Raw genomic sequence first — 15,828 nt, 5'->3', positions numbered from 1 at the left:
GTCCCGACAGAAAGCGCAAGTGGGTTACCCAAGTGCTCCCTCCTAGATGGAGTGGGCACAGAATGCTAGTGTGTGGGACAAGCCTGGCCTCTCACCTGACAGGAGGCCTCCAAACTAGGCAAGGAACTCTGCGAAGACTGAGAAAAGGGTGTGTGTTGCTGCACCCACTCCTCCTTCGTCTTTATGATCTTTTCAAGTTCATCGAGTTGCTTAAAATAAGCGTTCATATCTTCCTGAACCTTAACCTTTCTTGTCAGATCTTCCAGATGCTGAGATATATTCTTCCACTCTGATAAAATCTTCTCCAGAACATTTTTTATTTCATCTGTTGAAAGACCTTCTGCACAGAAAAAATAAGCAGACCCTTCATTTAGTATCACAAACCTCACTCGGTATTGGTTCTAACATATTCAAAATAATGAGCCCGTGTCACATACCATGATCTCTCTCTCTCTCTCTCTCTCTCTCTCTCTCTCTCTCTCTCTCTGTGTGTGTGTGTGTGTGTGTGTGTATATATACATATATATATATATTGTACCAGGGATCGAACTCAGGACCTCGTGCTTGCCAGGCAGGCGCTGTGCCACTGAGCTAAATCCCTGGCCCAATCACTCTCTAAAGTCCCTTTTGGCACAACAAAAACAAGGAGGCATCTGGAAAATATGTAGGGTTATTTTAACTCCTTGACCTAAAAAAGAGGCGGCTGTCTTCAAACCTCAGCTGGAGCAGCATGGCTATCTCCACAGGCACTCGATCACCCACAGAACATGAGTGTCCGTTCTTGGCAGCTTGCCACTCAGAGCCAGGGGAATGAAATCAACTGCCAGAACTTGTCTGGGGTTCTCACATCAGAAGTTAGATCCTCTGTCATTAGAAACTAAGAGACAGCTGGCTAGTTGAGCTGGAAGGCAACCCAAATCTGTGGTGACCAAACCACAGTGTCAACTGAATTGCAAAATAAATGGCAAGAAATCCTTTTGCTGGTAAATAAACAGTTATGTGAAATGAACAGAATATTAAGCCAACAGTCAGGTTCAAAAAGCCTCAGTGAGCCTACTGGGTACACTGGACAAAGATAACAAATACCAAAAATATCAGAGAAGGGGCTGCGGACGTAGCTCAGTGGTAGAGTACATGCCTGGCATGTGTGAGGCCCTGAGTTTGATTCCCATCCTACCAAAAGTTAAAATTTAAACAGTTTTAAGACCCAGGTATTCCCCTTCTCAGTATCTTCTCCAAAGAGTTGAAGACATATTACAATGATACGTGCATACCATGTTTATAGCAGCACAATTCATAATAGCAAAGTCTTGGAAGTGGCCTATAAGTCCATCAACAGATGAATGGATAAAGAAAATGTGGTTTTTACACACAATGGAGTATTACTCTGCCATAAAGAAGGATAAATGAGTCATTTGTAGGAAAATAAATGCACCTTGCGTCTAGAAAGTGAAATAAATCAGACCCACAAGCTTAAATAGTGTGATTTCTGTTATTGGAGAAATCCAAATTATAAATAAAGAGCAAAGTAAAAGAAGTAGGAAGAAGGTCTTTCTCAAATGAGAAGGGATTCAAGAGATAGAGAAAGCAAGGAGATGGCTTCCCGAGATGGGAAATTATCCTCCCTCATCTAGAAAACTCGTAGGAGGCACTCATTTCAGGTACTAGGGCATCTGAAATTTCTTCAGTTATTTATTCACACGTGTTTCATGATCTACTCCTTTTGCCCCTTCAAAGGAATTCTAAAAATTGAAATACTTCCTCCTCTAAACTCGAAACATTGCTGGCTACAATGATGTCACATAATGATTAAAACACAATTTGCATTTATAAAAAAAAGAAAAAGTGCACTTTGTCTTTAAAAATAATTGTTTTGCTCCCAGAGATCAAGAGTTATAAATTTTCCATTTCTATGGAACACTCAACTCTTAAAAAATGGCAAGTCAAAAGCCAAAATTAGTAATAATTAATAAAAGAACCTTAATTATCTAAAACATATAACTCATTCCTCCTATTTACTCTCAGTTGACTTGATACTTCTCAACCTGTCATTATTATAATCCAGGAAAATGTTCACAAAACAGGATCACTGTGACAGGTGAGCTTAGCTGTCAACTTGATTGGCTTGGGAGCTGCCTAGGGAATTAGCAAGGCACAGTTCTGGCTGTCTCAGTGGGTCATGCAGGGGTGACCTCAGAGTCTATATCTGGTCCATGGTCCTGTTCCCCCACTTTGCTTCCAGGCCACCATAAGCTGAGCACTTTTGTTCCACCATACTTTTCCACTCTGATGTTTCTGCCTTGGAGCCAGGTAACCATGGACTGAATCCCCTGAAACAGTGAGCTAAATGAAACCTCTCCTCCTTTAAGCTGTGTGTGTCAGGTTTTTGGTCCCAGTGATGAGAAAGCTGGCCAATAAAATCACAATCAATTTTCATAAATTTATACACTTAGCCACCATAATGGGTGTCAACTCAAAAACACTGCTTTATATAAGTCCATATTATATTAGTGGACAATTTCCAGGAATAAGATAAGGTAAACCAAGAAAACCATGTGTATCCATGAGGAAGATCAAATGCAACAAATTATTCCTTTTTTCAAACACACATGAGCTCTATGAGAGATTACAAAGCTTCCTCAAATGCATCGGTCAGAAAACTGATGCTAAACCTAACAGTGGTGAGCTTTTTGGTGAAAGTGGCTTCAGGAAAAGTGACATGATTATCTGTGTGTCTGTTTTACTAAAGAATTTTATTTGCATTTCTAACGAAACACAGTTATTTCTCTACATCCTTACCTAGATGGAAGATGGCCATATTTCATTTTGTAAGTAAATCTTCCAATCCATTAGTTATTCATGCTCTAAGATTTATTACAAATTTCCTAGGATGGGGAGTAGACAATCTCCCAACTATGCCTTCACCTCTCTTCAACATTTCTAGTGCTATAATAGCAACAGGATTAATATCAGTAGACACAGGGAGAAAAGTAATACATGGATCTGGAAAGTTGGATAAATAAATAAAATAGAAAGACTGTAGGGGACAAAAAAAAAATCACATGTCTTCCCTCACTAACAAAAGGCAGACACACCTGCTGCCAGAAGTGAGAAAATCAAACCCAATACATATAAATTCTTCTCAGATCAATGGCTCCACTTCCAACCTTTCCTACACATCTCTTAAAAAATTTAACAAGAAACATATCTTTTAAAATCTTCGGAGCCATCTGCCCTACACCACCCGGAACTGAGCCACCTGGAGCTGTCAGCGCTACACAACCCCCTTGCGGGCCTCTGGCACAGGTGAGGAGCAGAGCCAAGTAGGCGCCTGGCCGCGCCTCTTCCTGGATCCACACCTTAGAGGCACAGGAAGTCATAAAGGCCATTGTCCTGAGCTCCAGAAGATAAGAGCAGAAGTGAACAACAGAGAGAGGGCCTCACTCAGGCTCCTTGATGAAAACTGAAGCCCACTGGAAAAGTGAAGAGAATCTCTGCAATAAAGGCACACCAGACCACTGTACTTGGTAAGTTGGAGGGATCACCAGCTCCCATCGGAACCTGGACTATCTTCAAGGGAAGGGCAGCTGGAACCTGCAGTAGAGCCTTGCAGAGTTCAACCTTGCAGGAGGACAGGAAGCACATCTTGGGACTTGCAGCCAGAAATCTGCCTCAATCTCAGGAGTCGGCTGCTGGCTTGCTGAGACTCATTGGCTTAGACCTGCACACTGCTGCCCACGTTGTCTATTGTGACAGCAGAGACATACCCTGAAGGAGGCCCTTCATTTTTTTTTTTCATTTGTGATTTTCAAAATTATTTTTTTCTCTCATTTTTAATTTTTAGTTATTTTTTTCTATTCTTTTCTGATATTTTTCTTTCTTTTTTTTTCTTTTCTCTCTCTTTCTCTCACTCTCTCGCTCTTCCACATTTTCATCTCCCTTTTTGTTCCCGTTCCTGCCCTAATTCAGATTTCTTCTTTTTCTTTGCTTCTCTTTTTCCTTCTCTCGATTGTTATTAGTTTCAAAGGAAAGTGAATACAGTTTCTAGCTTCCCTATTGCTGATAGTTTGTTCTGTTCTTTGTTCTTCCATTCTGTCTTTCCTCTTGTCTTCAACAGTTCCCTAGAGTTTGCATGATCTTCCTGTGTCCTCTGGCCTCACTTCTAACCTTTCCCTATCTTTCTACCTATCTATCCCTCCCTCCCCAACTTCTTCTAAGTCCCCATTCCAAAGGGTAAAGTTGCTGTATTGAAGAGTTTATTCACTATAAACATATTTTCGGCTGATCCTCGATTTAATTCACACGGTTAAAGTGATAGATTAATAACTACCACAAATTGTCATTTTCTAATCTGTACTTTGTACTGTTGTTATTGCTGACTGTATCATTTGGGCTAAGGTGTTGTGATTGATCTAATCAGTTATCCTCCTGGTATAATGAAAATGGGATTGCCCCAGAGTCATTAGAGACTCAAAACCTTAAGACCAGCTATATTTGGAAGACAACTCTGAGAAGCAATCATTCCATAAAGTTTCTAAATACAAGCAACAAAGATACTTACAATAAGCAATATCGAAGTATCAATCCAGGAACTAAACCAAGGACAATACCAACAAAAACAGAAATGAGAAAACATTTAAGCAAGTCACAATCTCAGACTTCCAGCTTAATAAAGGCAAACTCTGGGGGAAACAAGGTGGAAAAGTCTGATAATCAACCACCTGGACAGCCTGAATTGATACCACAGGAAGTAACAAAACAGATGAATGAGGCTCTAAAAAAGTTCAAAACAGAAATAATTTCCCAGATAACTGCAGAGATGGTGAGCAGAATGAAAGACATGATTAGAGACTCTAGAACAGAAACTGATTAAAAAAATACATGAGTTCAGGACCAAGATGGAAGCCATGAATCCCCAGCATAGGAAAGAAATGGAAATCATGAACAACCAACATAGGAAAGAAATGGAATCCATGAAACAGATTCAAACAAATATCCAGGAGATTAAAAACTACAGAAAGTATACACAGGAGACTGAGCCAATCTGAAGACAGAATATCAGATATAGAAAACAGGATGGCGGTCAGTAACCATGAAAAGAGAGATTTCTTAAAACTAGTAAGAGACCATGAGAAATCAAACAGCTCCTAGATGATGCAAAGAATAATAATATAAGACTGATAGGAGACCACAAAAAAACAAGAGAAAGTACAAACGACATTTAAAAAAACTGTTCACAGAATTAATGACAGAAAACTTCCCAAACAGAGCAAAAGAACTTGACATACAGATAAGTAAGGCATGTAGGACTCCAACTAGCCATGAACAACAACAACAACAAAAATCTACACCTAGATATATAATAATCAAGATCCCAAAATCTCAGCAGAAGAACAAAATACTACAAGCAGTTACAAAATGAAACAAATCACAAGCAAAGGAAAACCTATCAGAATCACAGCGGACTTTTCAACACAAACCCTCAAATCAAGGAGAGCCTGGGGTGAGGTATTTAACACCCTAAAAGAAAACAACCTCCAACCTATACTGATGTATCCTGCAAAATTACCTTTCAAAATTGATGGCAAAATAAGATACTTTCATGACAAAGAGCACTTTAGGAACTTCATGAATACCAAACCAGCACTACAAACAATTCTAAAAACTATCCTAGAAAAAGACAATGAAGGTCATAACTCCATGAGGCCCAACAAAGCAAATCCATCAGGCAAGGCAAGAAATTAAAAGGATAAGGGGAAGAAATAAAAAAGAGCCAACAGGAAAATAATATGACAATGATAAGTCAATACATATCAGTTATAACCATCAATGTTAATGGCCTCAACTCAAACCAATCAAAAGAACAGACTGGCAGAATGGATTAAGAACCAAAATCCAACAATATGCTGTATACAAGAAACCCACCTACTTCAAAAAGGAACTCACAGACTGAAAGTAAAAGGATGGAAAACAGTTTTCCATGTGACAGGAACCCAGAAAAAAGCAGGGATAGCTATCTTATTTACAGACAAAGTAAATTTCAAACCAAAACTAATTTAAGAGAGACAAAGAAGGTCACTACATCCTTGTAAAGGGAACAATCCAAGAGGAAGAGATGACAATCATAAATATATATGCACCAAATACTAATCCCCCCAACTATACACAACAAATATTAAGAGACATGAAAAACCAAATAAGCACTAATACAATTGTAGTGGGGAACCTCGATACTCCACTATCACAAATACACAGAACATCTAGATAAAAAATCAACAACGAAATACTAGAACTGAACCAAGCTTTTGAACAAATGGACTTAATAGAAGTCTACAGAGTATTCCACCCCACAAAATCAGAATATACATTCTTTTCAGCTGCACACAGACCATTCTCTAAAATAGACCACATACTAGTTCATAGAACATGTTTAAGTAAATGCAAAGAAACTGAAGTTATCCAAGTATATTATCAGACCATAGTGCAATTAAACTGAAGATCAACAGCATAAGAAACTGCAAGAACTTCACAAACATATGGAAATTGAATAACACTCTCCTGAACAACCAATGGGTCACAGGGGAAATTAAAGAAGAAATTAGACAGTTTTTGCAGTTAAATGATAATGCCAGTATAATATACGGGAATCTAAGGGACACAATGAAAGCAGTTCTATGAGGGAAATTCATAGCAGTGATTGCCCACACTAGGAAAACAGAGCAAGCTCAAATAAATAACCTAATGTTGAAACTTAAGCTCCTAGAAAAAGAAGAGCAAGACAAACCCAAAGCTTGTACAGGGAGGAAATTATAAAGATCACAGCAGAAATCAATGCAATGGAGACTAAGAGAATGATACAAAAAAATAATGTATCAAAGAGTTGGTTTTTTGAAAGAATAAATAAAATCGATAAACCCTTAGCCAACCTTACCAAGAAAAGGAAAGAGAGGGCTCAAATCTATTCAATTAGGAATGAAAAAGGTGAAGTCACAACAGATCCAGCAGAAATCCAGAGGATCATCAATACCTACTTTGAGAACCTGTACTCTAATAAAATGGAAAACACAGAAGAAATGGACAGATTTCTAGATACATATGAATTACCAAAGTTGAATAAGGAAGATTTTAAAATTCTAAACACCACAATTACAATCAGTGAAGTTGAAAACACAATTAAAAATTTATCAACAAAGAAAAGCCCAGGTCCTGATCCCTCCACTGCTGAATTCTACAAGACATTTAGAGAAGAACTATTGCCACTACTCTTTAAACTTTTCAATGAAATTGAAAGGGAAGCAATACTTCCAAATTCATTCCTGGAAGCAAGTATTACTTTGATTCCAAAACCAGGGAAAGACCCAACCGAAAAAGAGAACTACAGACCAATCTCACTAAAAAACATAGATGCAAAAATCCCCAACAAAATACTGGCAAAAAGAATACAAAGGGTCATCAAGAAGATCATACACTCTGACCAAGTCAGATTTATCCCAGGGATGCAAAGATGGTTCAACATACGTAAATCAATAAATGTAATATACTATATTAACAGAGTCAAGGACAAAAAGCATATGATCATCTCAATAGATGCAGAAAAAGCATTCAATAAAATTCAACACCCATTCATGATAAAAACCCTGCAGAAAATTGGAATAGAGGGTCTTTATTTCAACTTAATAAACACTATCTATGAAAAACCAACAGCCAACGTTATACTAAATGGTCAAAAACCAAAAACCTTCATGCTAAAATCAGGAACAAGACAAGGATGTCCACTATCACCACTCCTGTTCAATACAGTTTTGGAAACATTAGCCACAGCAATTAGACAAGAGAAAGAAATAAAAGGAATAATATGAAAGGAAGACATTAAACTGTCGTTATTTGCTGACAATATGATACTCTACATTGAAGACCCAAAAATCTCCGCCAAAAGACAGATTCTAGACTTAATTGACAGATATAGCAGAGTATCTGGATACAAGGTAAACACTCAAAAAACAATAGCATTCTTGTACACAAATAACAGTCTCACTGAGAGGGAAATTGGGGAAACAATCCCTTTCACAATAGTATCCCCAAAACATGAACTATCTAGGAATCAATCTAACAAAGGAGACAAAAGACCTCTACACTGAAAACTATGACACTGAAAAAAGAGATCGAAGAGGATATAAGAAAATGGAAAGGCATTCCTTGTTCATGGGTAGGAAGAACCAATATAGTGGAAATGGCCATACTTTCAAAGCTGCTATACAGATTCAATGCAATATTGATTGAAATCCCAACAGTATATTTCACAGATCTAGAGAAAACAATCCAAAAATTCATTTAGAACCAGAAGAGGCCAAGAATAGCAAAAGCAATTCTAGGCAACAGAGACATGGCAGGGGGTATCACAATCCCCAACTTAAAACTATACTACAAGGCCACTGTGATAGAAACAGCATGGTACTGGCAAAGAAAAAGACCTGTGGAACAGTGGAACAGATTAGAAGATCCAGTAACAACTCCAGACACACTCAGCTACCTCATCTTTGACAAAGGAGTCAACCATCGTCACTGGAGGAAAGATAGCCTCTTTAATAAATGGCATTGGAAGAGCTGGATTTCAGCTTGCCAAAGATTAAACCTAGACCCCTATCTTTCACCATGCACTAAACTAACATTGAAGTGGATTAAAGATCTAAATATTAAAACAGAAACACTAAACTTGCTGGAAGATAAGTTAGGTAGAACTCATGAAGACGTTGGCATAGGAAAAATCTTTATGAACAAATCCTCAGTAGCAGAGGAACTAGCACAAAGAATCAACAATTGGAATATCATCTGATCAAAAAGCTTCTGCACTGCAAGAGAAACCACCAACAGAGCTAAGAGAAAATCTACAATGTGGGAAAAATCTTTTACCAGCTGTTTCTCAGACAAAGGTCTATTACCTAGAATATATAAAGAACTCAAAAAAATCAGACCCCCCCAAATATAAACACCCCAAAAGTGGGCATCTGAAATGAACAGACATTTGTCAGACAAAGAAATAAAAGCAGCAAATAAACATATGAAAAAATGTTCAACATCACTGGTCATTCAAGAGATGCAGATGAAAACAACACTGAGATTCCACCTCATCCCAGTAAGAATGGCTGCTGTCAAGAAATCAAACAATAACAAATGCTGGTGGGGTTGTGGGGAGAAAGGAACCCTTCTCCATTGTTGGTGGGAGTGGAAACTGGTGCAACCACTGTGGAAATCAGTATGGAGATACCTCAAAGAACTAGGATTATTAGTCCCATTCGACGCAGCTACTCCTCTGCTGGGTATCTTTCCAAAACAATTAAAAGAATCATACCACAGTAATATATGCTCACCCATGTTTATATAGTGACACAGCTTGTAATAGCTAAAACTTGGAAACAGCCCTAATGCCCATCAACTGGAGACTGGATAAAGAAGATGTGGTTTTTCTATAAAATGGAGTACTACTCAGCCATAAAGAATGAGAAACTAGAGACATTTATGGCTAAATGAATGCACATTCAGGCCATACTCTTAAGTGAAATAAACAGGACACACGTGTAAATACAGAGTAGTTTCTCTGGTATGAAAAGCTAAAAGTGTAAATACGGATCAAAATGTATAACTGATGTTGTGAAACAGGAAGAAAAGGTCTAAAGGAGCAGGGGAAGTGGGAGGGGTAGGGGAAAGAAAAGAAGGGAAAAGAAAAAATACGAGAAAAGAGAAAAAATGGAATCAAAGTCTGTAAATAGGGAAGGGAGGGCAGGGGAATGGGGAAAAATAAGAACCAAGATACATCATGTACAGGTACAAGGTCCCAGTGATGAATGTAACTGCATTATATGCCTAAAATGTACCAATAAATTTAAAGAAAAAAAATTTTTTTTAATTTTTAAAAATCAATAGTATCATCATCTTCTAGTGAATGCATTTTTACTTCTACTAAAACTAAGGGAAAATAACACGGTAATGCAACATACAAAATGTTTCCTATGAAAATGGACAAGCACACATTAGGGCACAAAAATCACTGCTTTGTAAAACAACATACGTTTTATATGTTGCACTTGACCCTTGCAAAAAGCACTTTCACCTGAATCCACTTTCCAGAGTATATCTTTTTAGGACTGTCAATTCACAGTAAGGTTTTACTGAGTGAAAGCTAAGTTAGCTAGTAAACTCTCTCAATTTCTTGACACAGAAATAAGGACAGAAAAGCGTTTCTTGACTTGTCCAACAGCATGAAACTAGACTAAGTTAGAATGACCTAAGTTCATCCATTCTTCAATTCCCTGCTGTTCTCACTACAAAATATCACCTCTGGCCAACTTTTCACCAAAGTAAAGTCTTCTGGCACACTACTTCTGCCTGTCAAATAAAAGTTGACACAGATTTGGAGCAAATACAGTGCTCACACTCAGAAATTTACCCCATATTCATACCAGATACCGAGTCCCAGGTGCAATCCTGAGACAAAAGAATCTATGACTGAACTGAACATAAATTCAATACCCAACTTATTATAGTGATTGAAAGAGGCAACATCTTAGGGGAATTGTGGTCTGCTTGTGTCTCTTCAAGTAAAGAGCCCACCCAGACAGGGTGCCCACACCCAGGATACCTAAAACAACCTAACAGGGTAGATTTTAAAAGCAGGAAATTAACCTTAGAGAAAAAAATTAACCTTTACTAATAATATACGGAGTGACAATAATACATGTGCATAATTTCAAGATAAATGAACATATAATGAACACATGTGGGCATATGCTACTCATTTTATGTCTGTGTGTGTAAAGCTCGCAGATATATATAAAAGAAACTTTCTGAAAGGCTGAAGACAAAAATAATCTAAGGTTAAAAACAGTAGGAATAGTGGTTTCCTAAGGGGAGGGGGTGTTGCTGACCAATCCAGAGGGGCCTAAGAGAATTTTCCAAAGAGATGGAAATGTTTTACATAGTGATTTGTCGGTGTGAGTTACACAGGTTTATCTGTTTATTAAACAGCACAATTAGGTTTTCTATATGTTAATATAAGGAAATTTTACTAGCTGAGGAGTAAAGTGATAATAAATTAATTAAGAATTCCAGAATTCCACTAATTAGCAAAGCGGATAGCTGGTACAAGGAGGTTCATTACATCATTCTATTTGATTTGTATATAGTTGCAATTTCCATTAAAAGTCACAAACTAAAGGTTGAAAATTATTGTTTTGGAGATTTTTTTCAAACTAGTATTCAGAATTCTGCCCTGGTTACCTCAAGCAGTGGTCAAGGAGAGTAGCAGAAGACACCCCATCCCGAAGTATTTACCACTCTTAGAATAAGGAATACAGTATACAACAAAGGTCTTTCAAAGCTGCCAAAAAGAGCCAGGCTTCATGGCACAGGTCTGTAATCCCACCATTCTGGGAGGCTGAGACAGGAGGATCACCAGTTAAGGCCCACCTAGGCAACTTAGCAAGACTCTGCCCCAAAATAAAAAATAAAGGTGGGGGGGGGTGTGCTTGTGAGGTAGCTCTATGCAAAGGTCCTGGGTTCAGGCCTCGGTATCCTATCCCCTTCCCTAAAAAAAGTTAGACCAAAGAAAGAACTAAAAATATTAATTTTGAAACTCCTCTGAGTCACGACCAAAAAAAATTTCTTGCATACAAATAGAGATGTTAAATGCAAGTAACATCTTATTAGATTTCACTATTTTAAAATCCCTAGAATAAAATAATCCACTGAAAGTGACCAAATATCAAATAGTATTAATGAATCTACTTTAACATAATTTCATTTCCTAAATGTTACCAAGGTATGGTTTTCTTTTGTTACCTACTCCCGGTGGGGAAAAAAAATACCAATATATAACCCTAAAGATGTGTTTAAAATCTTCTGCACCACAGGATTTTAAATGTTCTGCTGAGATTTCAGGGTTCTGATTGCCTAACCCCCTTAGAAGTAGAAAATACTGCACTTTTACCTATTTTTTGTTTTTTTGTTTTTTTGTTTGGTACCAAGGATCAAACTCAAGACCTTGTGCTTTCGAGGTAGGCGGCAGAATCACTGAGCTAAATTCCTGCCCCAACCTGATTTTAATATAGCTCCAGCATAAGATTTTATTTATTTATTTATTTATTTTTGGTACCAGGGATTGAACTCGAGTCCTTGCGCTTGCGCAGTAGGCGGCGAAACCACCGAGGTAAATCCCTGGCAAAGATTTTATTTTTAAAAGACTCTGTTGCTTAAGATAGCTTTTAAAACCAGTTTTATGGCAAGAGAGGGTTAGAAAGTTACAATAATTATTGACTATGTCTAACCACAAATACCACTCAATGTCACCATGTAAAGGGATCTGAAAAAAAAATATTAAAGGTCTCACCTTTTCCCATTTGCTCCAAAAGGATTTGTCCGGTTTGGTTTAATTCATCCACCTGGGGGCTTCTTTCTGTTTGTTCTTTTTCAAATTCCTGAAATAAAGTCCCAGTATAAGAATGTTCTATAAGAAAGACATGCGAGTCCAGGCTACCAATCAGCACTCCTGGGATGAAGAAGTCTGAGAAGGTAACTTCAAATAAACAATGATGATAGCAGCTACAAAACTTTCATTTCTCTTACAAAAAAAGAGTTCATTATGAGTTCCTTCTAAGAGGAGAAAATTAAAATTAGTGCTTTAGATTCATGATAGCTACCCACAAACATACCATGAATATTCCGAATCATAAAAATAGTGACTTAAGTCAAAAGAACTGAATGTGCTATGGCAGAGATCACTGAGGGAAAACTAACCAGCAAGAAAATGAGAGAGAACTATTCTGAGCTTTAGTATTATTTGTTGGTGTTCTTGTAAAGTCTAAGAGCCTAATGCAAACTTCCAACACATTCATACTGCTTTCAGATTTTTAAGTAATGACAGTACGCTTAGGACACATGCTACAGCACTTTGTTCTCTGAGAATAAAGAGTGGCTCTTCATTTTAATAGGGTTGTTCCTCAATAACTGGGGGATTGGCTCTGGCCCCTTGTGGATACCAAACTCCAAGGGTGCTCAAGTCCTTTACATAAATGGTGTACTGTGTGCATTTAGCCTACACACATCCTATATGCTTTTACACATCTCTAGCTAGACATGGCAGCACACACTTAAAATTCTAGCACTCAGGAGGCTGAGGCAAGAGAATCACAAGTTGAAAGCCAACCAGAGCTATACAGTAAGTTCAAGACCAGCCTGGACTACATAGTGAGACTTACCTAAAAATCAACAACAAAAACTCACTTTAGATTACATATAATACCTAGTACAGTATAAATGCTAGAATAATCATCATACTTCATGTATTTTAAGGAAAAATGACAAGGAAAAATGGCTAGTAAAGAAGCAACCACCCTACATCTAACTCCAGGAAGAAGACGCAAAGTGAACAATGTGTTAACAGCAAGTGCTGGGGAGAGCCTGGGGCCTGGGGCTGGCGGAGGCTATGGCAGGTCACGCCTACACACAACACCTCATTCTCATGGGCTCTGCATAGGGTTCCATGCAGGGAAGATTCAATGTGCTTTATGAAACTTCCTGGAAAGTTTTTCCCAATATTTCTGATCCACAGTTGGTTGAATGGACAGATAGCCCACAGATCCAAAAGGACTGACTGCATTTATTTTTAAAAACTGTTTCTTCTTTAAAGAGAATATACTGAAGAAATTTTGAGATGGGAAATAATTTGTTGTATTCAAAGGGTAAAACATCTTAAGAATAACAGAAAGTCCCAAGTTATGAGATATTAGTCGGCAGGAGGTACACACAGTGAAAAAAGTTAAGATAACTGGATCAGCTTAGGAGGTGTTGCCTGCTGAATACCTCCTTGGTTAGGGAGGAAAAAGGAAAAGCGATTCTCTTCCATGCAGGGACTGATGGGAGACAGGAGGGAGGGATTGGGGTTTTGCTACCATGCTCTAAAACGCAGCTGATGGCCACATTTATTCCCAGGAAGTTCCTGGCTCCCCCACACCCTTACACCAACAGCAAATCCAGCCTGATGAAATATTTCATTCCCTAGAATATTTCTGTTTCATGTTTTACCTTCAACTTCTTTTTCATTTCTGAAGTCTCTTGCATCTTCTCATACTCTTTTATCTCTGTGGCCTGAATGGCAGTCTTGGATTTCAAAACCCAGTTCAGCAGCTCGGCACTTACAGCATCAAACCTGATTTAAGAGTCACAGGTTACTATCTACCATTTATTTTCTCTTGTTGTTTTATTTGGCCCAAGAAAGAACAACCCAGATGTGCATGCGGTATGTGTTTTGAAGCAGCACTCCAAGGGCCAAGCAGAAACACAGGAGCCACACAAACTTAGATCATACAGTTACAGTTAAAAGCACAAAAAGAATAAGATTATAGGGCTAGTACATTAACTAAATGATTACATAAAAATTTTCCTTGAATTTTTATAAGCTCTTGTAGATAACATAAACTGGATTTGGTTAGATAACAGAAAAGAGCAAGTGGAACCATTCCTGAATGTAATGCCTTCTTCTGTTCAATATGCAATTACAGAGCCTTAGCAAAGGCCAGGCACTGTCAAAGGCAGAATGGGTAGGACTGGTGATGACAGGTGACTCACACACCAATCTCAGCCCTCATGGAGCTTCCAGTTCTGGGAAGCAATGGAAAGTTACAGGTGATAACAACAGAGTTTGCTAGGTGCTAATTTCTGGAATTCACAGGAATGGCTCCTAATCCAACCAGGGAAGGGAAGGGATGGCTTCCTGGAGTAGAACCTGGCTCTGTTTAGGAGTTTTCCTTGCAAAGGGAAAACAAAGAATGGAAAGATTATATTTTGCAAACTGCAAATAATGAGATGTGTCAGGAATAGCCAGTACTTGAAGGGAAGAATAACTGACAATGTGGCCAAGAATCACAAGCTCCAGAGATACTGGATGGTTCTGTCATACAAATCAAGGAATTTGCACTTAACCAAAGAGCAATTCGGAGTACCAAGGGCTTTTTGCTTAAACTGACAGGATTCTATTCAAACTTTTGTATTCACTGAGAAGATAGAACCAAAGGAAGGTGACTGTGAAGAAAAGACTGTCATCCTAAAAAGGCCCAGTACCAAGAGAGTGACAGAGGGGAGGCGGAAAGAGGGGAAAGGTTCCACAGTGTTGAGGCGAAACTGGAAGAGAAGGAGCCAGGACTGCCCACCAGAGGCCAGGCGCTTGGCTGAGTGTTTCCTGTGTACTCACAACCACCTTCTGAAGTATGTACTGTTATTATCCCCTTTGGAGCTGAAGAAATTGAGCTCAGGGAGGCTTTAACAGTAATTGTCCACACGAATACATGGCAGAGCCCTGGTTCAAACCAAGGCAGCCAGAGCTCCCTGCCCAAAGCATCTCAGAATTTAAAGTGGCAACACAGGTTGTATTCTCAATTCTTTCTGGAAACTTCGCTACACGTATTTCTAGTGAATTCTGACTAATTGTCCTCTCCTCCAGGTAAATTTTCCTGCTAATATGTGATAAAACAAAAACTCTGAGATGTCCTAAATTTAATCTAAAAGGCTGAAAGGTGGATCCGGGAAGTTCATCAGTGAACAGCTCCCGGCCGAGACTAACAAAAGACTGTGCCCCCTTCCTAGCTGTTTGCTGAAATCCTGCCTTAGCATGGTGACCAGACCATCACCTCGGGCACCTGAGGCTGACATCAAACTTTCCAGACCACGGACCCCAATCAATCCAGAAGCATTCCGTCATTCTCCTTATGGAGGGTCCCCCCAAAACCTTTTATGGCCTCGAACAGCCCTGCCCTCCTGTCTACAACCAGTGATGTTCAA

General features: G+C 38.6%; 1 protein-coding gene across 17 annotated transcripts in view; it reads right to left on the bottom strand.

Moving 5' to 3' along the window:
- Nucleotides 1-15,828, bottom strand: part of Utrn (utrophin) — a 527,655-nt gene that overhangs the window by 356,699 nt on the left and 155,128 nt on the right. For all 17 annotated transcript variants that reach the window (XM_087190253.1, XM_087190252.1, XM_087190262.1 and 14 more), the window contains 3 exons: nt 14,077-14,200; nt 12,383-12,470; nt 96-340 (listed from right to left, as the gene is read on the bottom strand). In XM_087190253.1, coding sequence (XP_087046379.1) covers nt 96-340; nt 12,383-12,470; nt 14,077-14,200 — 457 coding nt within the window. The remainder of the gene's footprint in view (nt 1-95; nt 341-12,382; nt 12,471-14,076; nt 14,201-15,828) is intronic.

Source organism: Heterocephalus glaber, unplaced genomic scaffold (assembly GCF_053883595.1).
Source record: "Heterocephalus glaber isolate CG9 unplaced genomic scaffold, H.glaber_assembly_v1.0 deba00001550, whole genome shotgun sequence".
NCBI lineage: Eukaryota > Metazoa > Chordata > Mammalia > Rodentia > Bathyergidae > Heterocephalus > Heterocephalus glaber.
Note: the sequence above shows the minus strand (reverse complement) of the source record. Positions and strands in the feature narration are given on the sequence as shown.